The sequence below is a fragment of the Vitis vinifera genome, chromosome 15 (assembly GCF_030704535.1).
Source record: "Vitis vinifera cultivar Pinot Noir 40024 chromosome 15, ASM3070453v1".
Classification (NCBI taxonomy): Eukaryota; Viridiplantae; Streptophyta; class Magnoliopsida; order Vitales; family Vitaceae; genus Vitis; species Vitis vinifera.
Window position 1 is genome coordinate 20,424,389 of NC_081819.1, and position 27,740 is coordinate 20,452,128.

Here is a 27,740-nt window from a genome sequence, read left to right on the forward strand (position 1 = left end):
CGCGTCTATTTGGTTAAGAGGAGTAGCGCTAGGAACATTCTCTCCTATCCGATAAGGGACATCACAAATACAGCGCTACAAACATTCTTCCCTATCCGAAGTAGGACATCACAAACACCTTCCATACAGACACAACGTTCTCATTATGTTCCATGGGATTGCGGAGTTAAACAGACAAACACCTTTTACGAAGCCAAACAAACCCCCACACCGATATCGGGGATCGGTTCTGATACCATTTGTAACTACCCGCACCCAACCTTTAGGCCCAAGGGGACCCTCACGACTTTAAAATGCGTCTATTTGGTTAATATGAGCCTCTACATATATAACGTCAGGAAAACATTCTCCCCTATTCGATGTAGGACATCACAAATGTAGCATCAGCAAATGGTGGGATCAACTACCCATACAATGCTGCTGCCATATCTCCTTCCTTTTCCTCAATATTCTCACTTACCAAACTGATGGTAAGTGAAAGGGCTTTGCTTCATTTCTCATGAAGAACTAAAAGGAGAATATTGTTGGATTCTCCGTTTTCACCTCTTGACGATTGAAACGCACCGTTTTGCGAACCATGTGTGTTTTGGGAGAGGTTCCTGTGTGGATGAGTGTACGTGATGCTGTGATCAACATGTGGAGCATTGAAATTGATACAGGTGATCTACACCTGTCATAATCTCCATTTTCCAAATCCTTTTCAAGAAGTCAATGGTCAACTATAGCGATGGTTATTAGCTTCTTCATCAAATTCACCCCTTTCCCACGTATTAAATAAAATTTTTAAAAATTAAATTAAAGAAAATTATATTTAATTCAAATTAATTAAAAGCTTATACATTTTTAAATTATATAATTTTTATATAAAATGATTTATCAAATAACACTCTTACCATATCCTAAATTGACTTGGTCTTTAACGTTTGGTACCTTCCTTGCGAAGGAGGAATAGTGAGAGAACCGCACTGCAAAGTCAAACAATAGAAAAGAAAAAGAAAAAGGTAAGAAAACATGTAGAATCATCATCATTATTAACCGTTGTCATCATCACTGTTATCATCATCCAAAGAATCTATCATCGAGTCCTCAAAAAATAAATAAACTAATAACAAAGAAAACATAAATCTGTATATGTATATTTTTGCATTGGTAAAGGTTGTTGAACGGTTCTTTTTGGTCTCTTCCCACCCACCAATGATCCACTGCCACACCCATTTATCGATTATACAAATCACTTGTGATTATGGGTGTGTAATCTGATTTGTCGGTTGATTTTGTGTATGGGTGTGTAATCTGATTTGTGGGTTGATTTTGTGAGCGGAGGGGAGAGGAAGAGGCAGGAAGTGAGATGGGTCTGCTCACAAACAGGGTTGAGAGAAGTGAGATCAGACCAGGGGATCATATCTACACTTGGAGAGCTGTCTTCACTTACTCTCATCATGGTATCTCTGATTTTCTGAAATATGTTTCAGTATTATGCAATGTGTGTTCTTTGTGGAGTTTTAGTTTATGGGCCCTGATTCATTCCGGCTTTTCCTTTACTTTCTGGTTTCGATTTAATCATTCAATGTGGGTTCCCCGTGTAAGAGTGTGTATGTGTGTGCGCTCATGTTCCTCAATTTAATTTTGCAATGTGAGTTCTCTATGTGATTTTGCTTGTGGGTTTTGCTTATTTGTTTGTTTTCCCCTTCCTTTTTTTGCTTCAATTAATCATGTAAAATGGCAACTAGCTTTTGCTTCTGGGTTCTGCAATTTTTTTGCCTTTTTCTTTTCCCTTTTTTTGGGGGCGTTTTCCTTTTTATTATTACTATTATTATTATTTGAGATGCGTGGTTGTTCAAATTGGATTATCCTTTGGAGGCTGCAGTTCATTTCACCAAAATGTTCTGGTTTTCTGCATGTCTTTTCTACAATTCATGAGGAATTTTGGAGTTGACTTTTTTTTTGGATGTTTGGAGGGTTGATTTTCTTTGCTTGCAAGTCAATGCATGTGGATTCCATTAGTATGCATTTTAGTAGTCCAGGGAATAAAAGCCCTAGGAATTCTCTTGCAATGTGGCAATTCTGACCAAGTTTTAGGGGGTTTTTGAGTGAAGTTCAGTTTCTGAGAAAACTGGGGGAAGGAAAGAAAATAGAATGTTGAATCTCATCTTCAGTTTGGTTTCCATATATGAAATTCTCCATAAGTGAATGCATAACCAACCGAGAAGTATGCTAATCCAACCATTCTTGCCAGCAGGATGGAAAGACCCACTGGTTTCTATTTGGCCAAATAGTTGTATTAAGTATGTTCAGCTAAAATTTTAGTTGTAATGGTTCCCAAATATGAAAACCCAAGATTCAGAGCTTTGATTTCGTGTATTTTCCTACTTTCTTCGGCAGCAAAAATCGAGCTTAGATGCTTAGTTATTGCTATAGCAATTCATGATACTTCTTCGAAGCAAGTTTTGTTCATTTGGGGGACCTGGAGGATGCTACCTCCAAAATATAATAGAGCTCTGCAGGTTGGCTCTGGCTTTTGTCAAGCAAGGTATGAATGACCAATGATAATGGGTTGGGTAATATGACAAACAAACCATAGGTTATTGGACACTCTTTGGTATGGCTTGATGAAGCCCAAGCAGTCCTGCTACCTTCAAGAATTTCATTGTGTGCCTTAGTCACACCTACTCGTTGGTGGGGTAAGCCCTTGGATTTATTGCTATTTTAATATGAACATCTCATGTGGACAGTTGCCATGTTAGCAAGGCATGTGCTACATGCTGATACTAGATTCCGATTGATATTCTTTCATTTGAAGTATTTGGGAATTGCTTTCTGTGATCAATCCAGAGCTGTTGGGAAGATATTTGCTAGCTTAATTGGAACTTGGAAGTTTTATAGTAAAGCTGGGGTGAATTGCCTAAATCTTTTTTTCTTATGCTTGAAAAAATGGCAAGAGAGATGAACCTAAATATTGATGAAGCATACAAGAAACACACAAAAGAAAAATATGGAAAAAAAAACTAGATCAGTGACAGTGGCCGCTCTTTGGTAACAAGAAGAGATAGAAGTGTAGCTTGAGAACCCTCTCCTACTAGCCCATCTGAGAAACAGTAAAAAAATAAAAATAAAAATAGAGCTATTAGGGAGCTTTATGATGCTGAAAATTGACACAATGTGTTCGTGTCATACCTTCACTGGCTTGATTACCTTCTGGTGTTTGACAATTGATAAATGTGTTCATACCATGGTGCCTTCGCAAGTATGCTTTCTCTTTTTTGGTTAGACAACTTTTTGGATTTCAAAGCCTTGTGTTGAGCAATATCATAAGCCGAAAAAGTCTCATATCATTCTGTTTTAGTCTTATGGTGATTAAATTGGTTAGATCCAAATGTTGGCTTTGTATGGGAACTTGTTCATCCATTATCTATTTGCTCCATCCATTTTGGGTAGATCCATTAGCAGATTTGGGGTAACATGGTTAATGTCTGCCTTCCTGTATCTTCCAGTTAATGGTTGTTTTCATAGAAGATGGGGTAGGAATGGTTGGATTATGCAGAAGCTTTTGTGTTTTTGAGATCCTAGCATGCATATGGGCTGAAAGAAAAACAAAAATATGTTAGGCCTTAAGCTGTGTTAAAAGAGTCATATTGTGAATTTGGTAACCTTGTGGTGCTCCTCTATTTTGATTAATTTTAGACGAGTCCATATGGCTGGTCTTATAGAGCCTGAAATTCCTTACTGTTTGCTCAGTTTTTGTCAGAGATGCCTCCAAAGTGCCTTTTCAGCATGGCTTTTGTGAGCCACATTTTCATATTTACATGTGTAATAACCAAGGATTAAAATGTTGGCAATTTTAGGCAAAATGCCTTGATTTAGACTAAATATTGTCTTGGAAAATCAGTGTGCCCCAATATGAAAAACTGACTGGAAAGACAGGAGCACCAAAAATCAGCTATTTTTTGTCGAAAAAATGGGCAAAATGGTGGGGTGTGCTTCAATTGGACGACTGGCATTCGTCTGTGCAAAAAATTAGTGATATAATGCTGATTTATTGTTAATTCATTTGGAAATTTTTGAAAAAATCGCCAATGTCTCTCTCTCCCTATCTAATGGCCACAATTAATCTTTGATGTAATCCAACAGCCAGAAACGTTTCCCAATGACTATTTAATCATCTGATGGTCATATTTGAATGTGGATGCAATCTAATAGTGTGAAACATCTTATAACGTCTAATTGGCCTTTCAATGCTATTTTGGTCTAAGTTTGTGAATCAATACCTCATTTCCATCCCATTTTCATCCAAATGGAATGACCTTCTAATGGCTAATTGGTCATCCCATTATGTAAATTCTACGTCATGGTACTAATATTGTCTCCATCAAGATGACCTTCCTTCATCCTTAAGTTTCATGGAACCACATTGGTCTTCATTTTGGTATTAAAGGAAATTATTCAAATGTAATTTATATAAACTGTTGACATTTAATAAAATTAAATATTTACTTCATATTAGTATTGAATGGGCATTTTGAAAATTCATATTTCTTACGAGTGTATATTAGAATAATCACCAAATGTCACAAAACTTATCATATAGGTCTTCAATAAAACAACTTTAATATGTGTATTGTTGCTTATTTTATCATTTCTTAGAGTTTTTCCCAACATTTCTATGAGTTTTAATCAATTTTTGTCCCATCAATTTTTATTTTTTTTTTTAGATTTCCATATGATATTTTCCGTTATTTCTATAAAATCCAACTATCAATATTCTTGCATTTTTTTTTATATTTTGATCCTTAGTAATATTAATAAATTTTATCTATCAAAGAAAGGAAAGGAAAAAGAATGCAATTGACAAAGAAGCTTGACCTTCAATTTAATGATGTCTTATTTTCCAACTACCTCGCAATGGTTGCGTTGCATTTTTCCTCCATCAGCTGTATCTAGAGTCATATCTCCATTCCAGTGTGTTTCTCACATATTTGACACTTTTGCCTTCTTTTAGTGCCATTTACATATAGAAACGATCACAATTGTTGATCTGTTTATTCAGTGTTGGACAAACTGTTGAAGCTTCTGTCCAGTTGTTAAAAAAAAATGTTTCACCGACAATGGTGAACAAGTGGGTGTATTTATGATAAATCCTGCTAATTGTTGGTTGCAGGCTAAATTTATAAAGTGATGAATAAGTGGATTTATTGATGAAAATTTGCAGGCTAAACCCTCCAAAGTGGCCATGGAATGATTTTAATAGCTGCAATGGAGCTGGAGCAATCCGGATTCCTAAACCAATACCTTGTTAAACCAGATTCATAAAGAGTGCAAAATACATGCTTCTCAACTTCTCTGTAGTGTGTAAAACCAAGGCAGTGTTTGTCTTCATGGTTGTACTGACCCACACCAGGATTTTGTGTTTGTTTCATGGTTCTAAACCATAAACTGGAGCAGTGTAGTGTGGAAGGCTAAAAAGCCTAAAACACCACCGTTCCTGGTTCAACTCTCTGAAAAAATTAGTGGCAGGACTCCAATGTTTTGGTCTTTAAAAGAGCACTGCATTGAAATTTGTGTTATATGATGAGATTCATTATCCCTCTGAAGGATTAACGCTAAGTGGAATTGCGAAGGCAAATAAAAGAGCTTGTATATTATTGTTTAAAACTGGTGATGTATCAACTGCTCTTTCCAGCACATAAAGTGTAAAATATGTTGTATAAACTTACATAATTGATAATCCATTACATTCAAATGCCCTGTTGTGTATTACTCTCCAGTCAGTCTTCTACTTTTTTATTGTGTTGTTCTTTGTGTGCCTTTTGTAACCACCCCACAAGAAAAAAACTGTGGTATTTCTTTTCAATAGTGAGAAGGCTTGGAAGCCTTCTCTTTGTGTGTTTTTGGACTATTTGGATGTCAATATCTATGGTTAATTTTGTCGGTCAGCTGGGATCTCATTAGGAGCAGGGTGTTGTTTTTTTGCTCTCTTCTTCCTTTTGTGTATTGGTGTCATTTGTGTATGTCCTATATACCTTGGTGTGCTTTGTTGCTAGGTGCTGTTGTTAATATTTTTGCTTACCCATCAAAAAAAGAAAAAAAAACATAATTGAGTAAAGCAGCAGAACTGCTGCTGAAGAATCTTATTGGCCTTTTTATGCTACATCACCTTTGACCAAGCTATGCTTAATCATAGACTGCATTGAATATCAAAATGTACAGGCATCTTTGTTGGGGGGAGCAAGGTGGTTCATTTTACACCTGAGCGAAACAGGGACTCAAACAATGGGACCCCTTCAGACTCATATGATCTAGTGTCTAGCATCCCATCAACCTGTTCAACCTTTCCTGATTGTGGATTCAGGCAACCAAACAGTGGGGTTGTCCTCTCCTGCCTTGACTGCTTCCTTGGAAAAGGATCACTTTACTCTTTTGAATATGGGGTTACACCATCTGTTTTCCTGGCCAAAGTACGAGGTGGTACATGTACTACAGCAACATCTGACCCACCAGACGCAGTCATCCACCGGGCTATGTATCTGCTTCAAAATGGATTTGGCAATTATGATGTGTTCCAGAATAACTGTGAGGACTTTGCACTGTACTGCAAAACAGGTCTTCTGATAGTTGACAAGTCAGGTGTAGGAAGAAGTGGTCAAGCGTCGTCTGTCATTGGTGCTCCACTGGCTGCAATTCTTTCCTCTCCTTTGAAGTTGCTAATGCCAAGTCCTGTGGGTGTAGCAACAGTAACAGCTGGAATGTACTGTATGAGCAGGTATGCTACTGATATTGGTGTTCGAACTGATGTGATCAAGGTGGCAGTGGAGGAGTTGGCTGTGAACCTTGGCTGGGGTGATGTCACAGAGGAAGTAGCTGAGGAAAATGATGCTTCTAATAGACAGATTGTTAGATCATGAGGAAGTAGCTGGGAACAATGAGGCTTCGAACAAACAAGTTGCCAGGTGATGTGAATCTTATCCTTGCGCTCATGAAGCCCATATATATGCTATTTGTTAGTCAAATACCAACAATAATTCAGTAGCTATTAATGAACTTTAAGTTGTGAGTTGTTTTCTGTACAAGTTTGTGAGATATCCTAAAACTGCTTTCTAGTTGTTACTTATTCTACTATGCTATTCAATTATGGATTAAATGAAATTTGCGGCATTGGTTGAGTTGTTATAGGATATTATAACTTCTGAAATTCAGTTTGTTACTCGTAATTTTCAGTTGAACCATGAGTGAAACACATAAGTTTGATTTGGACTACGTGCCTTCTAGAACTGCTGCAATCTGTGTAGTTGTGCCCCTGCATTTGTTAGGTGCTTATCAATACATTGCTATTTGCCTATCATAAAAGTTAGTTGAATCAGGTTCCTTATCATCTTACTTTAATGCAATTTGATGGGATCTGTCCACTGAGGGATGCATTCCATGTGTGGCTACAACAACCCATGTAGAACAATAGTGCATTTATTGGAGCCATGGGGGATCCTATGATGTAACACATACACAACAAAGATGGTGTGATGTGGAGAGCATATTCTTACAAAAATAAGTTTGTGCATTGCACAGTGTCATGCAATCGCCAAAGTAGAGTAAACATTAAAAAAATACTTTATACAGGATATGCTGATAGAATAGAAAAGCTGTCTGAAAAAAAGCTCAGAAAGCTTTTGTATATCACAGAGTGTACGATATACAGGACAGACTTCTTAGATTTTTGGATAGAATAAGCCGTTGTCTGGTTGATCATGATGAACTCAGACTTTTTGAATGGCCGTCATGGTTTCATGATCTTGGTCATCTGATATGGGTGTGATGGTGGACTGGTTTTGTTTCGGCTTGTCATCTTTGGCGGGCTTGAATTCTGCCAAGCAAGCGAGTTCATCAATGTTGTTAACGATGGCTTCAATCCTTGCAGCAATCTCAATCAACAAGGATACTAATGTAGCCAGTGGAAGGACCTCCATGAGAGGTGGTATGGTGGTTTTTGTGCCTGGCTTTCCTTTTACAGTGTCGGGTGGTGTCACTGAGAGCATGGTAGGAAGAGATTTCATGCCATTTTGAAGGTCTTTTACTGCAGAGTTCATCTCTCCAACAAAGAAATCAATCTTGGATGATCTTCTCATTGTTTTCATGGTAATCATTAATTCTTTCAAGACGTTAGAAGAACAGGAGCTTAGAATCATGCAAACATCTTGCAGGTGCTCCTTAAGAAACTCAGGTGCCTGAATGGTGCAAATATATTAGAGTTGAAGCATGGGAAAATATATAGAAATAACTGTGAAACAATCCGAAGGACCATTTAGGCTATTTCCTTTCTGTTTCAAGCAGTTTACCTCAACCTCTGTATCTAGGCAACCATTGAGAGCTTCAATGCAACAAGCACAGTAACGCATGGATGCTCCAAGCTTGAGGTACTGTTTCCATGGATGTCGGAAGTTGAAGTTGCCATGTGCAGGTTCCCATATGGCAAAATTGGCCTGGAGAATTTACAGAAATAGTGAGTTTCCAAGAAATTGAATTTCAAATTTTACTTCTAAACAACCCTAATCAACTACCTACCATGGAATCCTCTGTTGCCTTTGAATTAAGGACACACTTATATCCTCGAAGCTTTTTGCTACAATCTTCCCCACCAGAATCCACAGTTCCATTTTGATGGAAGTACTCAGCTACACATCCTGGATTTGTGTACTTGTTAGTGTATAAGCATTTGCACTTGTTTGTGGGTTACTAGGACTGTGCCTACCATTCAAGGAATCGGAAAGCTTTTCCAGGTTACGTGTGATCAGAGAGTGAAGCTCGTCGCCCGCCCAAATGGGACAGAAGAGCATGCTGATGATAATGCATAGGGAGGTCCCAATGGCAATTGTGGACAGTCTGTTGTGTGCCAACCCAACTAATTTTTCCACGCGATAGCCTGAAACTGAAACTAGACTGAAGGTGAGAATGAAGATGCTAGCACCATAGTCGAATCTGGCTTTCACTGATGGAACAAACCGAGAAAAGGTTGCTACTGCAGCTGCAAGAAAGAGAGAAGCAACCTGATTAGTGTTGGTAAGCCAAGTAGATAGAAGAAAATTTTCCTGGAGAAAGATCACACACCCAGAATGAAAACTGAGAACCCAAGAATTATAGGCTCAAATCTTTCTCCTGACTGACTTGCAACCCAGTGAATACCAATACCAAGCGACCCAGCAAGAAAAGTTGCCGCTGTTCTGTTAATGCTCTTTGAGAGTGTAGCACCTGCAGTAGAAAAGTTCAGCTATCTCAGTCAGACATCATATTATCATGATGTGATGATGGATTGATACGTGTAGAACAAAGTTTTAGAGAAAAACCGCAGATCTTGATGGGGTTTTTGGGTACTAACCAACAGTGTACTCAAAAACTACCACAACAGTCATCACTGCCCACATAGCATTCCCTCCAACACCATCATACAAAGGCCTCATATAGTAGAAGAGTGAGACAGCAGAAAGCGCCAACCCTACTTTAAGACAATGAACTAGTTTTCTAGGCTCATCAACTCCTATACCCCAAGCCTTTTCCAAAAACCTCCAGATTTTCAACAAAAACCCTTCAACCAAACCCCTTAATCCTCTCCAAATTCTACAGACAAACCCAGATTCTGGCACTAATGTCTCTGATTTCCCACCTGGAATATCCACCTTCCATTCCAACGTACCCGAATCTCCCCTTCCTGTCCCCATATCAACCACTTCTTATAAGGTTTGTACAAATTTGAATGGGATGTGTGTGGTTTTGATGGTTCTTTCTGGGCTTTGCTGTTTGAGGTTGTGGTGGTTACTGGTTGCGTGTGTGTATATATATGCATGCCAGTTCTTCTGAGTTACGTATAAGAAACATTTTAAAATCTCCTGGTAGGCCACTTTGAGGTCATTGACACGTTGGGGACCACATCGTTCTCCTCCAATGTGTTGAAGAGATAACATGACCTAAAAAAATATCATCTTCTTTGGCTCAACGTCACCCCCATTAAGTTTTTTGAGTTGATTATACAAAAGTTTGTGTTCGTGCAATAGATCTGCCTTTCAGCCAAGTGGGTATTTAATTTACACGAGAGCACACTAAGGAGAATGCACTAAGGAAAATTTGAGGTTTACTGAAAGTGATGGCTTGATGGTATATGATACCTGCAGAATGGAATGCTTTCTTTTTTCGAATCTTGATTACCCTCATGAGAAGAGACAAATTAGTAATAGTCATCAGTTAGAGGATTACAGAAACTTGAGGCCTCTAATTAATCATAGTTCTAATACCATGTTAAGTTATCAACTTTCTGAAAAACTTAAGTTGTCCGGGCTAACGATATATTCATGCAATGTCTTTCAAACTTATATATCCCATGCCTTGACTATAGTTGGATTTTACAATTTCCACTCTCTAAAAGATTTTTTTTTTTTATATTCAAGTGATAATTTGTAAATTTAATATTTAATAACTTAATGGGTATTTTGTTGGTTTAACTTTAAGTTTATTAATTTGATTTAATAAATGCCACATTAATTTTAAGTTTCATTTGATACGACTCTCCAATAGTCTAAAGCCTCATTTCAAAGGGCTTAAAAATCTTTTAAACAAAGTTGGGTGTGAGGTGCTCTGCTAAGAACTTTGCATGTTTCCACCAAAGGGGTTCAAAATTAAAAATCTTTACCAAAAGAAGATTTGCATGATAAAGTAATTTTTAATTAATTTTTTTTTTTTCATATCTCAAATAATTAGAATACTATTACACATTGTTTGATATGGATATTGTCACATTTTTCCTCCTCTATTCAATGTAAATCTTTAGTCAAACGGATATTAAAGTTTGTCTTAATTAGGATGTTATGACACATGATCATATTATCCATTTTCAGATCCTTTGGAAATGTTAATTTAGGTGGTATTTATTTTTTTACTTAATTCTAAATATAACTTTAATACTTAATATTGTTAAGTATTAAACTGTTTGTTTTTATAATATTTTATTTCTATTAAGTATTAAAAGGTAAAGAAAAATTAATATATTATTTTTTTATTAAAAAAAAGTTAAATATTTTGATTTTTTTCTATTCAGCAAAAAATTTATAATAAATAACGAAAAAATAGAAAAACAAACTATCTAAAATCTAAAAGCAAATTACTTTAAACAAAAAGTTAAAAAAAATAAACATCCTCTTACTTTCTGAAAAAATGGATTGTCACTGGTGATCTAGTGAGATGACTCGGAATAAAAAGGGAAAAGAGAATGATAAGAAAGATGCAAAACCCAATAGCTTCCATTTGTGGGTGAGTTGACGAGACCTCCAACAAGTAGGTAGAAGACAAGTGAAGAGCCATGCCCAGAAAAGAGACCTAATTTCAGGTCCCAGAAAGATAACCTAATGGTTCATTGTCCATAGTCCACTAGCTTAAAAGGGGAAAGGTCCTCATTCGATCAGCATGACAGCAACTAACTTCACTGACTGCTTCATAAAATACCCACTCAAAAAGGGCTTTTAACTTTTAACCATTTTCAGCTTATCAGATGGAGACAAAGTCTCCATCATGTCATGGGGTGCCCTTGTTAGGTTTTGAATAGAATCCCTTACGGGTTTTTTAGCTTTCCTCCTCTTCCTGTTCATTTCTTTAACTAATTTTGATTGGTAAGTGTAGATGTCAGTCTCAATGAAAGCAGCCCATAATTTGAAAAGCAACCTCAACTATCAATAAAGCTCATCTTAGCCAGCCAACCAACCAACAAAATGAAATCTTTATTGTCTTGATAAGGTTTTGTATACTAAAATCCCCCTCTCTGTTTACTTATTTATTTATTTCCTAAAAAAATTTAATTTGTTCTTCCTTCAAATACTTTGTGAACAATATACTAACATTGATAAAATATTTTTTAATAAAATTTTATTTTTAAAAATAATTAAAAATTGTTTTAATTCTATTTTTTCAAGAATTATTTATACTTTTCTACCAATAACAACAATTTTTTTTTTTTTTTTTTATATAATCTCTTTGAACAAAATTACTCAAACAAACATAAAAAAATTTCTTGTGCTTAAAAAGAAGTTTTTGGCATCTCAAAATCAATCGAACATAAATTTTCAATCCTAAGTTGTAAATTATTTTGGGGTCTAAATTAGGAAATTTGTTGTCATGGTTTAGAATTTGAAGGGTAGAAGGGAATGCAACGTGTTTGTTCTTTTAAATATGGCAGATGTTGTATAATATTTTCTCAGTGCACACCAAGAATAATGGGTCGTACAACTTTTGACGTGGCATGGGCATTGTGCAACCTGACGTGTAACCCTAGCATTTTCTAGATTCTTCTATGCTACTTTTTCATGGATTTGATCTTGACATGGGCCATGGCAGATGATACAATTGTCTCGCTCCAACGTTTTTGGGCTTGGGCTATTTTGGCCTTACATGATTGGGACAAATGGGCCACTTTGGATTTCAAATGTTCAAATAGATGTGAGAGGAAGGTGAAGTTAAGATCAGGGAAAAGTGAGATGGGCCACACTATTATGACCCATTTTGATTTGGACCTTTTTTTTTTTTTTTTCTCTTTCTTTCTTTTGTTTTGGAGGCGGGACCCATCCAAGATAGCTTTCGAAATCAAAGTCATAATAAATTGGTATTATAAAATTTTTATTAAGAACTATAAAAAACAATATTTTCATAACTTTCATATTAAGCTATTTTATAAATATTTTTAATTAAATTAAACAAATAAGCATGGAAAGTCATATTAAACTTAAAAGTGTGTTTAATGGTGTTTCTATTATAAATATTTTTAAGTGAAAGTGTTTTTTCTGTTTTTGAAAAAATCATTTATCTTTGTTTATATTAAAAGTGTTTTTTAAAAACACTTTCAAACGAATTTTGAAAAAAGTAATTCTAATTTTACTTTTTCAATTATTGAAAATAAACTTCAAAATTAACCCCAATGTACCATTAATTCAATTATATTAAAAATTAATTTGGTCAAATTTGAAAGTAATTTAAAGTGCGTTTGATAGTGATTACAGTAAGTGTTTTTAGTTTTTCTAACACTTTAAAATTTTTTATCTTTTATGTATTAAAAACATAAAAAAGACTTTTTAAAATTATTGTGAAACACACCCTTAATTAGGGAGATATGCTCGTCTAATTACTTTATTTTCCTATCAATAAAATATCAGTTAAGGTTTTATTTTTGGTTGGCCCATGGACTGAAAAATGAACTAATTCTTACCCACTTCAATGATAGGTTGGGCTAGGAGCTAAATTGGGCTAGATTGTGAAGGCCCATTTTGATTTGGACTTCATGCATTAATCTTTTGACTTGATTATTACAACCCTGCATGACCCATTTCATAATATTCTTAGAAAATGATTCTCTATTTTGTAGATGTTAGTCAATGGAACAAACATTTTCACACCAAAATTTTCTAATATCATTAATTTTGGACCATTTTCAATGACCATTTGATCTTCCCATTTTCTTCTCTACATTTTTTTAATAAATATATTTAATTAATAAAAACATCAAATTAAAATAAATTTTTTTTTTTTTAAGTTTAATTTAATTATATTGATTGATTTTAAATCATTTTTAATCAAATTAAAATAAAAACTAAATATTTTAATTGTTTATATTTAGTCAAAAAACAAACATCATCTCAGATATTTTTGATTTCAAATTTCACCCCTCTAGATAAAATTCAAGCCCTATTTCAATTTCATTTTTCATTTTAGATTTTATTTAAATCTAGTAAAATATTTTATGAACCGTAATTAATAAAGTTTCAATTAATAGTCTACAAGTAAAATAAATAGGATCAAAACGACGTCGTTGTACTGAGATTCTGAAAATGAATTGATTAAAAAAATATCTATCGTCAGACCATCCTCCAAGAAACAAAGAGCGCTGTGTTTTGGGGTTTGGATTTACATTTGAAAAAAAAACAAAATTTTTAAGTAAAAAGAAAAAAGCAAAGTCGATCGATTTTCAGCTTCCGAAATAACAATAAATCCAAAATCAAAAGCGAAGGGCGGAAGATCAACGAATCGGAAAATTGTGTGACGGAGATCGGAATCTGGATGGCAAATCTGTACGTGAAAGCGGAGCCGCCGGCGGATCTGAACCGGAACACGGAGTGGTTCACGTACCCGGGTGTGTGGACCACCTACATCCTCATTCTCTTCTTCGCATGGCTCCTTGTTCTCTCCATCTTCGGCTGCTCTCCTGGCATGGCGTGGACAGTCGTCAATCTCTTCCACTTTTTGGTATGTTGTTTTTCTTTTGATTTCTCTCAGATTTTGGGTTTTTTTTTTTTTTTGTTTTTTTGTTGAGTTTTCAAGTGTGTTTCGGTTATTTGATGATTTTTGGTTAAAATTGATGTGTTTGAGGAAAACCAATATGTAATTTAGTTGTTTGAGGGTGGATTAGGGTTTGTGCTGGTGGGTTTTGTGGGTTTCGAGTTATTGTCTTTTGCCGATTTTGGTGTTTGTTCTGGAGTGTTCAATTGGGTTTCGATTATTTTGCCCACTCTTTTTTTAATTAGATGTGCTTGAGAAAATCCATATCGTAATTTTGTGGTCTGACGGCAGATTGGGGTGTTTAATAGGTTGCTGGATTTGTTTGATCGATGCTTTGTGTTGCATTTTGATAATTCAACGGGTTTTCTTGTAGCAAGATTGTTTTATGATTTGGGGGAATTCAGCTTAGAAAAATAGATTATACTTGTGAAATTTTGTTGGAAGAATATTTCACCAAAACTGAGGGTAAGAGCAAAAAAGATGTAAATTTGGAATGGGGTTGTTTGTATTGGTTGGGACATCGGGAAATTAAAGAATCAACTAAACCAAGCCAAAAACCATTGCATTATTCTTAGCTGAGTGGAGATTCTTGTTTCCTTTGGTCCAAAGTGTGAAAAAATCTGAGACCAAAGTTTTATCACATTATTATTATTTTTTTTAATTTTCTGTCCATATTTTCATGCATAAAGATGAGATTTGGCATTCAAAATTGGTAATAGATTCAGAAGATGTGGCTATTTGTTATATTTTTAATTAGGATTCTGAATCTACATTTTATTCATTTCTGGTACTTCATGATGTTTAGCAGAAATGATGACTTTTACAATTGAATGGAATTAGAACATGAAATATCTTAGCAAAGTTATGAAATGAATATGCCGAATGGGAATTGTAGAGCACAAGTTTTTCCAATCGATACCTAGTCCAGCCTAAATGAATAAGAAACCGAATGTTGGGTGTTACCTTTGACTAGTTTATTCAACTAGTACTTCTCCCCCCCACCCCCACCCCCACCCCCACCCCCACCCCCCCCCCACCTCACATACACATGCCACATATTATCTCACTGGTAGTGAACTTCTAACTTATTTTCACATTGAAATCTGAAAATTTGAAATTAAGCTTCATATGAAATTTAGGCCTTGGTGTGCATGGCCGTTAGGCATTTCATAGTTGGTGGATTCAGTGTTTAAGTTTCTTGGTCATCATTCCATTACCCTGTGTGTATGAGGATGGATAGAGAGGACGTATACCTTCCATAGTGGAATTCTAACTGTCCTGTTGTTGCATGAATATTTTACAAGTTTGAACGGTTTGCCTTGCAATTTAAAAATATGGTAAAACTTGGTATTAGGAAGAGATGTTGGTAAACAAAAAAAGAAATATTTGATAAGAGTTCCATTCTAGTAGACTGTTAAATCAAAATGATGATTAAAATTTAATTTTCATTGATAAGCCACCAATGGCATCTAAATAAATTTGTTGGTAAGGATTCAAAAGCAACCAAGAACTTTTATTTTAGCATGATTTCATTATGAGGAGAGGCCCACAGGGAGTTGTCTTTATTTCTGAAAAGTAAATCTGGTGAGAGGTTGGTGGAATTGAATGTGGTTGTATGTTGACATGGTTAGATATAACTAATCTAATTTAGTGGGTCATGTCAATCAAGTTCACTGGTTCAAATTTAGCCATTTTGATGTGGGTTTGAACTGTGGTTGAGTTGATATCAAGACAATTGTGTGAAGAAGAGCATTGCGCCACTAGGACTACATTTGATATGGGTACAGACTGTTTATTGGGCAGGCCTGTGTTTGGTCATACAGATTCCTTAAAGATGCGTCCAACAAAGAAGAGCATTGCGCCATTGGTTTGTTAGATGATTTTCTTGATCTGTACTTGTGGCACATTTACTAAAATATAATTGAATTGAAAGGATATTATAATGGGAAGGAATAGAGTGGAAGAAATCAGAATTAGGGATTCCTACTGAAGTGTTTTAGAAAACTATCATGCAACAGAATGGGATAAAACTGTTTCCTTTTGAGTTATTAACTAACCGTCTGAAAATTATAATGAAAAATATATATGTATACAATAATGCTCTTATAATGGGAAACAAAGGGAGATAATGAAATGTTAATTTCATTTTCTGTTTTTTTTTTTCCTAGATTACTCCCACTTCAATGTTAATTTTTAGAAAGTATACATTTATTATAAGATATAATGAGACCTATCAAAAAAAAAATTATTATGAGATATAATTAGGTAATATATATATATATTGAAAATATTCTTCATCACAATTTTTTTTTTGGGGAGAGTGCTTAGCCCCTTAGAGAAAATGTACTTTTATCAATTCAATGCAACAAACATGAGGTAAGAAAATCCCTACGAAGAAAAGATAAAATCATTTTTTTAACTAATAATATTAATTTAGTTTCATGAAAACAGTGACTTGATTCACATGACTAACAGTGAATTGAGAAAAAAAAACCACCAGTCACATCGTTTTTACATAACAATGATGACTTGGGTCACATGACTAATAGAATCTTAATTAAACTTGTTAATCTAATTGAAAATGTTCTGTCATTTGTATATAAACTATTCAAAAAGATTTACAAGCTTCAACCCTATTTTTTATTTACTTAGTTATTTATTTATTTTTGATATGCAAACAAAAAAATATATTAAGAGGGCCTAACAAAAAGAGGACCAAAGGACATATGACTTCAACCTACATTTTGTTGTTAGCACTAACTTCCATGTTCTATTTCCTAAATGACAATGACATCTTTCAAGTTGAAAATTCATTTTGTGGTTCTAGTGAGGTAGATTTTCCAAATGTGTGGGTTGTAAAAATTTTGTCAATATGCATGAGTTGTGAGGAAGGGGAATGAGATTGTTTGGAAGGACTAAGGAAAGAAAAGTCATTCCTTAAAATTGAAGAACAACTTTCCTCCAAATGTATCAATTTAGAATTGAGTTAAGCGCCTTCAATCGCCGGAAATGGAAGGATTTGGATTGAATCCATTTCATTGGAATGAATAAACATGCTCTTCGATATTTTATTTTATCCTAGGGTACAGAAAATTAGGAGATGGGCATTATGATTACTCAGATTTTCCAATTGAGTCTTGAGATTTTAGAGTTAGATGGGTTGAGATACCTCAATAAAGACCTGCATCCCGCACACGTCCCTGGAAGCTGGGGTCATATATAACATAACTTCATGCTGCCGCAAACCCAACCTGCTATAAACAGGACATGTTTTGGACAGGGTAGATGGACAGGGAAAAAATTGTCACTTATATCTAATTATAATGCAACAGTTGGTGCTTTTTTGACATTTCATATATGCACCACAATTCAGATGAGTGGGGATGTTGGGATTTTTTACTGTCATACTACTACTTGCATAGGATCTTTATTTAATAGGCTGAAGTGATATGTTTGTTTATCTTCTTTGTCTGTATACCCTTCCTGATGCTACATTAGATTACTTTATATCCTCTCTATGACCTGATTGAGGAGCATGCTTCACACTTTAGGTCACCTATCACTTCTTCCATTGGAAGAAAGGAACTCCTTTTGCTGAAGACCAGGGAATCTACAATAGGTTGACGTGGTGGGAGCAGATAGACAATGGAAAGCAGCTCACACGCAATAGGAAATTCCTAACTGTTGTACCAGTGGTGCTGTAAGTGTCCTCCTACAACATTGGTCATTTCACTTGTATAAATATGAATATCATACAACCATTTTGACATTCATTAGTTATATTTTTGCATTAACCTTTTTTAAATTTTGATAGTTTTCAAATGATTATGCTTGCCAAGCTGTCTCTAATTACACATGCAGTAATTGTAACTGTTATTTTTATCATCTAGCTCTTTGTTTGTAAATATGTGATTGCACGAACTGACAATTGAACTTTTTATGATTTTATGGAAGTTGCAATGTTAGCAGTTGTAGCACTGGGTAATTCTTCAATGGATTTGCTATGATGTTTTGTCCTTATTTTGGTGATACATCAGAAAAGTTTCACATTCCTCTCTCTCTCTCTCCCTTTCTCTCTCCATCAATTTTTCTTCAACCAGCCAAGTCCCATGCAAGGATTTTTCAAGTATGCTCCTGATTCTTTACGTTCTCATAGGAAAGTTTCGATTATGGTGAGACTTCTTAGAATTGAGGTTTAATTGCCAGGTGCCAGACAAAACATCAAATCTCATTTCTGTCAACTGTTGTTTATCATTTGGTTGGTCCCAAGGTTTTGCACCTGAAATGTTGATGACATACCTCTTTGGTTCTTTACATTCAAAATTTGCTCTTCTTGCTGTCCATACTTGTGTAAGTTGGTTCCTTATCTCCAGAGCCCATGTTACATCACAATAATTTTAAGGATTTTCTGTAGTTGAATTTTGATCAACATTTTGGATTTTATGGAGGTTTTTATTACTGTTTTAACAAAGACATCTTCACTTGGTTTTGAGATTTGATTTCAAGGTGAGTAATGGTTTACTAGGGAATAATGGGATATGTGTTGGAATTCTGGTGAGGACTTACACACACACACGGTATTAAAAAATATACTATTTTAAGTGGTGTAATGTTTGAAGTTTGCAAATGGTGTAGGGATCACTGAGAAAACACCTGCTTTTGAAAATCCATTGAAGTATTAGGGAGATTTTGAAATGCCTCTTGCATGGAAATTCCTTATAACAGTCGGTGAATTTTTCTGAGATTTTAAAGGATAAACCTAGTAGAATCATTTGTACTTCTCTTCTCAGGCAGCTAAACTACTAAACTAACAATTAAAGGATAACTAAAATATTTGGTGTTTCAATAGGCGTGTAGGACTTTTTGTTGGATCATGCCAGACATATATTTGTTTGAGAAATTGCTATTGTCAGATCCCAATATTGAACTGCATGTATGCTTCTGGGGTTTCATTTTTTTTCATTTGTGGTGAAACAGGGCAAGTTCACTAAGATTATTCCAATATATTCGTTGGATATTTTTTTTTATTGAGTTCCAATGCTTGATTGCATGCATATGGACTGCTGTTATATTGGTGGTCTCCTTGAATTTAACTGAATCTGCTTAGATGATAATCGCCTTATACATTTTTGTTATCCAAGTCTAGTTCTCCTGTACCCTCTTATTTTTCTCTTCTTTTGATTACTGCTCAAACTCAGGATCACTAGTTCTTTGGCATAGAGCATTATCGTTGAGCTACACCCCAGGGGGCTATTTCTCTTTTACTTTTACTGGTTGGTGAAAGGCTATGCTTCTAGTTATTATTTATTTTCACAATCAGTTGATGTGTTAAACTCCTATTATGATCTATTAACCACCTATTATTATCTGATGTGCAGATAAACCATGTTTTGACCAGCCTACTTCCTATGCAGGTTGACTGAGTTAGAGATGATTAAATTAATTGATGACAATGATTATAAATTTGATAATCTCACACATATACTGTTACAAATACAGACACCATTACAATTTATATTATTCTAGTCATAGTTTATTATATTCTCATCCAAAAGGTTTCGGCCTGTAATGACTTGGTGCCACTAATAAAATTCTCTTAACAGCATAGGAAACTTGGGTGGCAGTCTAGAATATCTATATACGATTTACTGGGATGTCATGTCAGGTTTCTGAAGGTAGACCTAACCAAAAACGACACTGATTCCCCATTTGTTTATCTTAACAGGTACTTGATAGCATCGCACACCACTGACTACCAGCACCCCATGCTCTTCTTCAACACTCTTGCTGTGATTGTGCTAGTGATCGCTAAGTTCCCCAATATGCACAAGGTCCGGATCTTTGGAATCAACGCTGATCATTAAGTTGGGCTGGCAATGAGAAAACAGCTTGGGTTTTACCTGATAAAAGGCTGCTGATCCTTACCCTCGTTCTGCTAAAAGCCAAATATATATTTTGTATAGAAGTCAGAACTGGAAAGGATGTTTGGATATGTAATGTTTTTACAAGCTCTGTTAGATATTTCATCTTTGAAATAAGTGTATCGAGTTTTATCTTTGTACAGTAGGGATTCTGTGTATTTGCCTTATCACGCTTGAAAGTGCTTTTGTTCCCATGACTCCTGCATTTGATATATCAACACAGCTGAAAACTTTTGATATATAGACAAAAAGAAAAAGCTCTCTTTGGTGTTTTTGGGTCTGATTAGGGTGTCGTTATCATTAGATTTTACAGCATGTGGGATGAGTCCATTTTGGAGCTCTCATAAATCTCCTTTCTGGGATGCTCATGCCATGGATTAGTTTAATGTTTGTGTTCTGCATGTTTGGGAATTTTTTTATTGTGAACGCTTGGGGTGTGAGCATATAGAATAACTTTCCGGGTGTCCAAACAAAGTTAGAACACCATTACTTTCACATGGACCTTATTCCTCCAGCATTCCCATCCAACAACCCACTCCCTCCATGAACATAGAGGGATTTAAATAATCCTGAAAGCGAAAACGACGGAAAATTGTGACAAATAAGTGAGTGGTGAGGTCATATTCGTCTTCATTCCTCCAGAGCGTATGAAATCTGAAGCGCTTTCTGATAGATGATTGTGTATGATTCAAGCTCTGGTGATGTGGGTTTTTGCTTGATTTTCCGCTATTTTCTCCGGGGATTTTGAGCGGAATTCAAATAGTTCGGCTATTTTTTCCTTCTTGGTGTGAGTTTTGGTTTCAAAGGTTTTGATGCAGATGTGGGCCATTTTCCCTGAAACAAATATTTAATTGGAAGACCTTGACTTGGGTGTTCACAATAGCATGTGCTCACGACTCGCGAGCCAAGATTGTGTATCGCCGAAGATTTAGTTCAATACAAGATTGACTAAGGTTGGCCACGGGTCAAATACATATCATGGAAAAAATGTCATAAATTCTTTTTATTAAAATCAATATAAACGCTTCATAAATATCAGAATGATTTGTAATATATGAGCTGATGACATATGTAATTAAAATATACAATTTTTGTTTCGAGATAATTGATGACGTGTCAATCCACCTGTATATAAATTTTGCCTCCACTGAGATAATTTTTATCTTTCTTCTCTCTCCAACATTTTGCATCAAAACTATTACATGAATTTCAATTTCATGTGTAGGTGACAAGTATGCATAGATGTGAATGTTATAATATCCAATCAGACAAGTAATGTGGTTTGGACTTACATCAAAATCATATCACTAAGAGTTGCCTTCATCAATAAGTCTTCTTCCACTTTCTCTAATTTAGAATTTTCTTATTTCCAGACGCAACAAAAGTTATTTTATATGATACTGACTTTAAAAAGTGTTTCTAATTTTTCTAATATTTAAAAATTTAAAATAAGTGTTAAAATACCTTAAAAAATTACTGTCAAAATGTATCTTAAAACGACTCATGATATGAAACCCATATGAAACTAATGTCTCGAAGACTATATATAAACTTCAATTCAGTTGAATAGACACAAAATTGTGTCTTGAAAATTAATTCCACTTCAATATCGGAAAATTCACTTTTTATGTAACACAAAAGTATTATATGTTTTTCAAATATATCATAATCGTCTTTTTTTCATACAAACTTTAAAATACCAATGAGTTTATGGAAATATGGTAGTAATAAAAAAAACTTTTATCTTCAGACAATTTTAATTGAACTTTAAAATTGTCTTTTTAAAAGTTAACTTCTATATTCAAATTAAAATTATCTCTTTCAAAGATAATTTTTAATTAATATTATAGTTTTTAAAATATAATTAATTTTTAAAATTACTGAATTTTAAAAAATAAAATAAAAAAATCGAGGGGGAATCCTAAATGGAGAGGAAAAGGACCTCCATGAAATGTAGGTTGGTTGTGACTAATTGTGAGAGACTCCATTTTTCTATTAAATTCATGACACTAGTACTAGACTAGAAGATGAAACATAGAATATATATAAATGGAGAGCTTTATGTATATATATATGTATGGATGGACTGAGTCAGTGGGGGAGAAAATTCTAGCACGCCTGCCTAGAAGAATGTTTGGGTCCCTCCAAAAAAGGCCAAAGAGAGGTGGGTTTTGTCAGATTTTTCTTTGTCTTGAATATAAAATCAATGTAGATGACATGAAGTAATCATCTTTACCCCATTCTTGGTTGGCATACATATTGATTAGGTATGCTTTTTGTTGAGGCAGGTAAACTGAAAATTCTTTAATCCCATTTGCTCTTCATTCTCTCTTCCACTCTTGGATTAATTTTGCCTAATTAATCCTCCATCTAATTAGTCTCCCAAATGAATTCTGATTTCGGTCTCCGTAGATCTGAGAGTTGAAATTAATAAGTAAATTTTGTTGGAAATATGCTTACAACTCTTTTGAAGAACATGCAACACTGACTGTGATGGGAGAAAGATACGAGTCAAGACCATGATGAAAGCTGCTAAAATGGTGAAGCTCTTGGTGAAGCTTATACTCACATCTTTTTCTACCTCTGAATCCATGTATTTTACGAAAACTCTTTTGAAGCCAGCCTGAAATGAGCTTCAAACCGTGGAGAATGATAAGCTTTTACAAGGAGGAATAAAGAGAAGATAAAACAAAGGAAACATTTGTATCCTATTTGTTAGTTCTCTAGAGAACTCCAAACAAAGTGAAAAGGAAAAAAAAAAGAAAAAAAAAGATGAAAAAGTGGAAAAGAAATTAACTTCTTGAAGATGATCTCCATTGTTGTTCTTCTTCTTCCTTAATTCTCTACCATGATCCTCCTCCTCCTCCTCCTCCTCCTCTTCCTCCTCCTCCACCAAACATGCCATTATTCCAGTATGCAGCAGTAGCTGGACTCCCTTGTCCCTTATTATTACCACTACAATCATGATCAACTCCAGTGCTTGTTGTGGCTGGGAGCTGTTTCACTTCTCCAAAAGGAAACAAAACCCTTCCGGTAGTACTCATATTCTGCTGAGGATCAACCCCATGTAGATGAGCAGAAAAACTGAGGTGGGGTACTTTGAATTCTTGCAGAGGAAACCCTGATGTGAATAGGGTGCTTGATGAATCCGGCATCGGTGCTGGGACAAAGGAACTCAACCCCCTGGAAGTGATCCCAGTCTTGAGAAGCTCCAAGGCTGAAAGATGAGATAAAGTGGAGGAAGAAGAAGAAGAGGAAGAAGAAGAGCAGTTGTTGTTCTCGATTTTGGGCACTTCAGCAAACTGAGAGATGCCATGGTAGTACTGTGGAAGTGGAAAAGCCAAGTTGAGATCATGGGGTTCATGGATCCTAGGGTTTTCAGAGGAAAAGTGGGAGAGAATTGGAGGGTTCAGATCAGGAAGATGGGTTTTGAATGAGGATGAAGATGTCAATGAAGAAGATAAAGAAGAAGAAGTAGTAATAGATCTCTTGTTCTTCCTTGAACCTCCTCCAACAGGGACATTCCTCAGAGTTCCTCCTTCAGTCCAATACCTTCTACAAGTTTTGCAGAAGTACCTTGGCTGAGTGAGACTATAGTTGTTGTAGTAACAGAACTTGGTGTTGGTTGAGCTACATCTTGGACAATTCACAGCCTGATCCTTCTGGGGCCTTGCCTTCCTCTCCAACACAGGCTTAGAACAAGTATGATCAGAGTTTATCGAAATCGATATCGCCTCTTCCATGTCCTTGGCTTCTCCGATACTATTCTCCTGAAACCCCCATGAAAACAGCAACAATTTTCAGCATCAAAATCAAAGGATCATCACCCACAAACCAAACACACAAAAAAAAAAAAAAAAGGGTTGCTTTTGATAGGAAAAGAATACTGAAAAAACAAACATTAATAACTACTATTACTACCTTTTCTTTCATGCCTTTATTGGTGATCACATAAGCAAAAAGGGGAAGAAAAAAGAATATAAAGTGAAGAGCTAGCTAGCTTCCATGTTTCAAGAACAGATCAAAACTCATGCATGGATTACAAAATCAGGAGAAAAAAAAAAAAAATCAGCCCCAGATGTGAAAAGGTTCAGAACAGTAGAAAGAAAATGAAACAAGTGAACCAACCTGAGGCCATTGAGCATTATTCATGACTTCAAAAGATCGAGAAAAGGGGAAGAAAAAACAAGTGATGATGTCTTCAGAGAAAAAGAGAGGGAGAGAGGGAGAGAGGGAGAGAGAGAGAGAGATAGATAAAGGGAGAATTCACCTCTCCTTTGTCTGCAGCTGCCCCCAAGTGCAAGAAAGAATGTTTGGGATTGTTTGTGTGGTGGCTTTATGTGGTGGCTTTATGTGTTGGCTTTATTACTTTACAAATGATGAAGAAAGTGATAGTAATGGGTTTGTTTTGACCACACAACAATATATTTTCCTACTAAAATTCCTTGGTGGGAAAAAAGGGGTAGATTATTGCCACCATTCAATCTTAATTATACATATATATTTAAAAATTAATCTTCATTTACCACAAATTAATCTCATTGCCCATCCCAATTTAATCATTAATGCTCAATATTTAAGTGATATAAGACCGAGATAACCCATTTCACTTAAAATTTGCTTCATTGATAGTTGATAAAATAGATGATTATTAACATAATATCTCAAAAACTACAATTATTACTCATTATATTCTTGTAGATCAGAATTAAGAATGTTTTTCACTATCTCGGGTTCCTCTTTTCCCACCCCATATTAGGGGAAAGTCGTGATTCTTGTTTCTTCCTCTTGTCCCATCCTTTTTAGTGCTTTTCCTAAAAACTAATTTGTGATTAGTGTTGTGATTATCTCTATTTTTATAAAAGTAAAAATAAAATAAAATTAAATTAATAATATTTAAAAAAAATTAGATCATATCACATTTTATTTAATTTTAATTTGTTTTAATACATATTATTGATTCAAATTGAATTAATTTATCCAAATGAAAATTTTGAAGAGAAAGATCTTTGAAGATTTAAGTATAGCTTAGGGTTAATATTGTTGTTAAAAAATGTTTAAGGTGAAATTAAGGAAAGTTATTTTTGTAGTTTATCAAAGAAAAATACGGTATACATATAAAGAATATAAACTATATAGTAAAGTCTCTTTGAAAAAAAAAATGTGCAAGTGTCAAAGTCTAGGGAGAAAGGGAGGGGAGACAAAAGCAACTGTGGTAGGACCCAATTAATGCGGTGGTAGGATTGATGAGAAAAAATGTGTTGGTTTCTTTCTTCTGATTGGGACATTTTTGTTGTTTCTCTTCAAATCCACCAAGTTTCCCAATCTCTTTCTCCTTTTATTTATTTATTTATTTATTTATTTTCTTAATTATATTATAATATTGGGTAGTCTTCTCTAGCTAATTTTTTTGAAAACCAAAGGCGCTGCTCCTGTTTTCTGTTTTTATTTTTTTATTTTTAAAATTAAATAAATAAATGAAAATAAGGTTATAAACAACATATTTAAGAAGTAATTTTTCAGTTTCATTTTTTAGAAAATTGGGTTTTAAAAATAGAAAAAGAGCACAAATAAAAGAAAAAATCATTTTCTAAAAAGGTTGAAAATAACAAGGGATAAAATCATATAAAAGACAAAGGAATGATATAATATTTTGTTTTTTTAATTAGATTATGAATTATTATAAATGAATATTTGTTTATTAGAAAATTTCATTGGATTAATTCTAAGTATATTCATAAAAATCAGTAATTGTATGATCACAGACTTAATTTTTAAAATTAATTTTAAGGAAAAAAGCATTAATATCTTAAGTAAAGGCACTTTTAAGAAAAAAAAAAAAAGTAAAACATAAAAACAGCTTTAAAAAAAATTAAAAATAATTAATTTCATTCATATCCCTTATATTATAATTTCTGTAAATTTGAAATTTTATTAATTATCTCCCCTAACTTTTTTTATTTTTTCTTTTCACTCGTATCTCCCTCACTCAAAATAAATGAAATGTATGATGAAATTTTAAAACTTGAGGGGGTGAATGAAACTAACACAATTAAAAACTATTTTTCAAATAAAATGTAATATAAATATTTTAGATCGGGAATTGTTATTAAAAATAGTTTTTTGTTTTTTAAAATATAAAATTATTTTTATTTTTAAAAAAATACATTTGATAATTTTATTATTAAAAATCATGTTTTGAGAATTTATTTTGAATTTTTTTTTTAACAAATATCATATGTTTTCATATGATCCAAAAAAAATAGGAAACATGAAAGAATAAATTGAGAAAAGCATTTTTTGTATTTGAATTCTCAAATATAATTTTATACCTCCAAATAAATAAGAACAATTTATGAAATTATTGACAAACAAGCCCTTAGACTTTGAGATAATAACTTCAATGCCCCTATTTTACATGGGACATAATTATAATGCATGTCATGTGCTTATACTGTAGAGTAGCATATGGATTTGGCATATGCTACTAATTTTATTTTTATTTAATATATAAAATTAATTATCATGCAAGGATTTAAAAATAATTTATGTGACATTTGAATAAAGAAGATGTAATTAAAAGTAATCTAAAAATAACGGTAATTTTGTATTTATTTCATTTAAATTTTGACATCAAATTAAGTAAAATATAATTAGGGATGATAATCGAGCATATTTTTTTTAGTAGTCCTTGACCTCGCTCTTAATGGACAGGTTTAAAATTTAAATAAACGAATTTGAGATTTTTCTAAAAACTCGAGATGAGTTCAAACCGGGTTTGAGTATTATTGTCCTTCTTCGATTATATATAAAATTAATTTTAAAATTTAATTTAATTGTTCTATTTTTAATATATATATATAATAATTTTAAAATGAGCTAGTAAAATTATAATATTTTAATTATTTATAAAATATATTTATTTTAATATAATTTTAAAAAATAAATAAATTTTTAAATAAAATGAATTTGAATAAACTGATGGGGTTGGGACGCCACTTTGTAATCCCAAAATATAATGAGAAAAAGAATTTAGAGAGTAGAGTGGGCGTTAGGGTTAGGATTGATTAAGAAAATTAAATTTTATATTATTCAATTAAAAATTGAATTTAAACTATTAACCGATTTGAAGTCTGATTTTGCATTTAACGTGAAACACACGGCTTTGGTGCTGTACACGTCGGCCGCCTCCTTTTGCTGACCACTCCGCTCCTCCACACTTTCTCAAGTTTCTTTACAATCGCCAAGTCATCCGTTACTACAAACACGTGCAGCTGAGGTGAAATCCTTTCTTAGCTCCTTTCTCATGATCAACAAAATGGGCCTACTTTGCAGCCCAAGCGAGGAAGGATTCTTCTTTACGGGCCTCAAAATGGGCTTTGGGCCAGCATGCGTTTAAATGATTTAATTGATTCAAGCTTGTTTCTTTGCATCATTGTCTTTAACAAATGGAATATAATCTATAAATATTATTAATTATTTAAGAAATTATAAAAATATGATATCCCAAGTTTCACTATCTTCCAA

The 27,740-nt window shown here is 34.1% G+C and overlaps 4 protein-coding genes and 2 long non-coding RNA genes across 6 annotated transcripts; 4 read left to right on the forward strand and 2 right to left on the reverse strand.

Annotated features, from left to right (window-relative positions):
• Nucleotides 1-955: 955 nt before the first annotated feature.
• LOC100253490 (uncharacterized) lies at nucleotides 956-7,164 on the forward strand. The gene is made up of 2 exons (XM_002266647.4): nucleotides 956-1,442; nucleotides 6,205-7,164. Exons 1-2 carry the CDS (start codon nucleotides 1,349-1,351, stop codon nucleotides 6,897-6,899), a joined length of 789 nt encoding a protein of 262 aa, XP_002266683.1. The 5' UTR covers nucleotides 956-1,348; the 3' UTR covers nucleotides 6,900-7,164.
• A 175-nt stretch (nucleotides 7,165-7,339) lies between these two features.
• Nucleotides 7,340-9,969, reverse strand: LOC100263878 (aluminum-activated malate transporter 10). The gene is made up of 6 exons (XM_002264463.4): nucleotides 9,362-9,969; nucleotides 9,094-9,234; nucleotides 8,738-9,010; nucleotides 8,551-8,669; nucleotides 8,325-8,468; nucleotides 7,340-8,213 (listed from the first exon to the last, which is right to left on the reverse strand). The coding sequence occupies exons 1-6, from the start codon at nucleotides 9,699-9,701 to the stop codon at nucleotides 7,746-7,748; spliced, it is 1,485 nt and encodes a 494-aa protein (XP_002264499.1). The 5' UTR covers nucleotides 9,702-9,969; the 3' UTR covers nucleotides 7,340-7,745.
• A 3,849-nt stretch (nucleotides 9,970-13,818) lies between these two features.
• On the forward strand, nucleotides 13,819-20,470 carry LOC100258632 (uncharacterized). The gene is made up of 3 exons (XM_002266370.5): nucleotides 13,819-14,259; nucleotides 17,844-17,992; nucleotides 20,018-20,470. The coding sequence occupies exons 1-3, from the start codon at nucleotides 14,074-14,076 to the stop codon at nucleotides 20,154-20,156; spliced, it is 474 nt and encodes a 157-aa protein (XP_002266406.1). The 5' UTR covers nucleotides 13,819-14,073; the 3' UTR covers nucleotides 20,157-20,470.
• Nucleotides 17,999-19,984, forward strand: LOC132255203 (uncharacterized). The gene is made up of 2 exons (XR_009467844.1): nucleotides 17,999-18,418; nucleotides 18,499-19,984. It is a non-coding gene; the product is annotated as an uncharacterized LOC132255203 (long non-coding RNA).
• A 1,682-nt stretch (nucleotides 20,471-22,152) lies between the features above and the next one.
• On the forward strand, nucleotides 22,153-23,985 carry LOC132255204 (uncharacterized). Its single transcript, XR_009467846.1, has 2 exons — nucleotides 22,153-22,377; nucleotides 22,502-23,985. It is a non-coding gene; the product is annotated as an uncharacterized LOC132255204 (long non-coding RNA).
• Nucleotides 22,786-24,519, reverse strand: LOC100263781 (dof zinc finger protein DOF2.5-like). Its single transcript, XM_010663669.3, has 2 exons — nucleotides 24,135-24,519; nucleotides 22,786-23,983 (listed from the first exon to the last, which is right to left on the reverse strand). The coding sequence occupies exons 1-2, from the start codon at nucleotides 24,144-24,146 to the stop codon at nucleotides 23,057-23,059; spliced, it is 939 nt and encodes a 312-aa protein (XP_010661971.1). The 5' UTR covers nucleotides 24,147-24,519; the 3' UTR covers nucleotides 22,786-23,056.
• Nucleotides 24,520-27,740: the final 3,221 nt, after the last annotated feature.

Coding starts and splice junctions, on each gene's coding strand:
- LOC100263878 (XM_002264463.4), bottom strand. CDS start 9,701: ATGGGGACAGGAAGGGGAGATTCGGGTACGTTGGAATGGAAGGTGGAT. Junction 8,670..8,737: donor GCTTTCCGATTCCTTGAATG/GTAGGCACAGTC, acceptor ACACAAATCCAG/GATGTGTAGCTGAGTACTTC. Junction 8,214..8,324: donor GCCTAGATACAGAGGTTGAG/GTAAACTGCTTG, acceptor TGCACCATTCAG/GCACCTGAGTTTCTTAAGGA.
- LOC100258632 (XM_002266370.5), top strand. CDS start 14,074: ATGGCAAATCTGTACGTGAAAGCGGAGCCGCCGGCGGATCTGAACCGG. Junction 14,260..17,843: donor TCAATCTCTTCCACTTTTTG/GTATGTTGTTTT, acceptor TTCACACTTTAG/GTCACCTATCACTTCTTCCA. Junction 17,993..20,017: donor ACTGTTGTACCAGTGGTGCT/GTAAGTGTCCTC, acceptor TTATCTTAACAG/GTACTTGATAGCATCGCACA.
- LOC100253490 (XM_002266647.4), top strand. CDS start 1,349: ATGGGTCTGCTCACAAACAGGGTTGAGAGAAGTGAGATCAGACCAGGG. Junction 1,443..6,204: donor CTTCACTTACTCTCATCATG/GTATCTCTGATT, acceptor CAAAATGTACAG/GCATCTTTGTTGGGGGGAGC.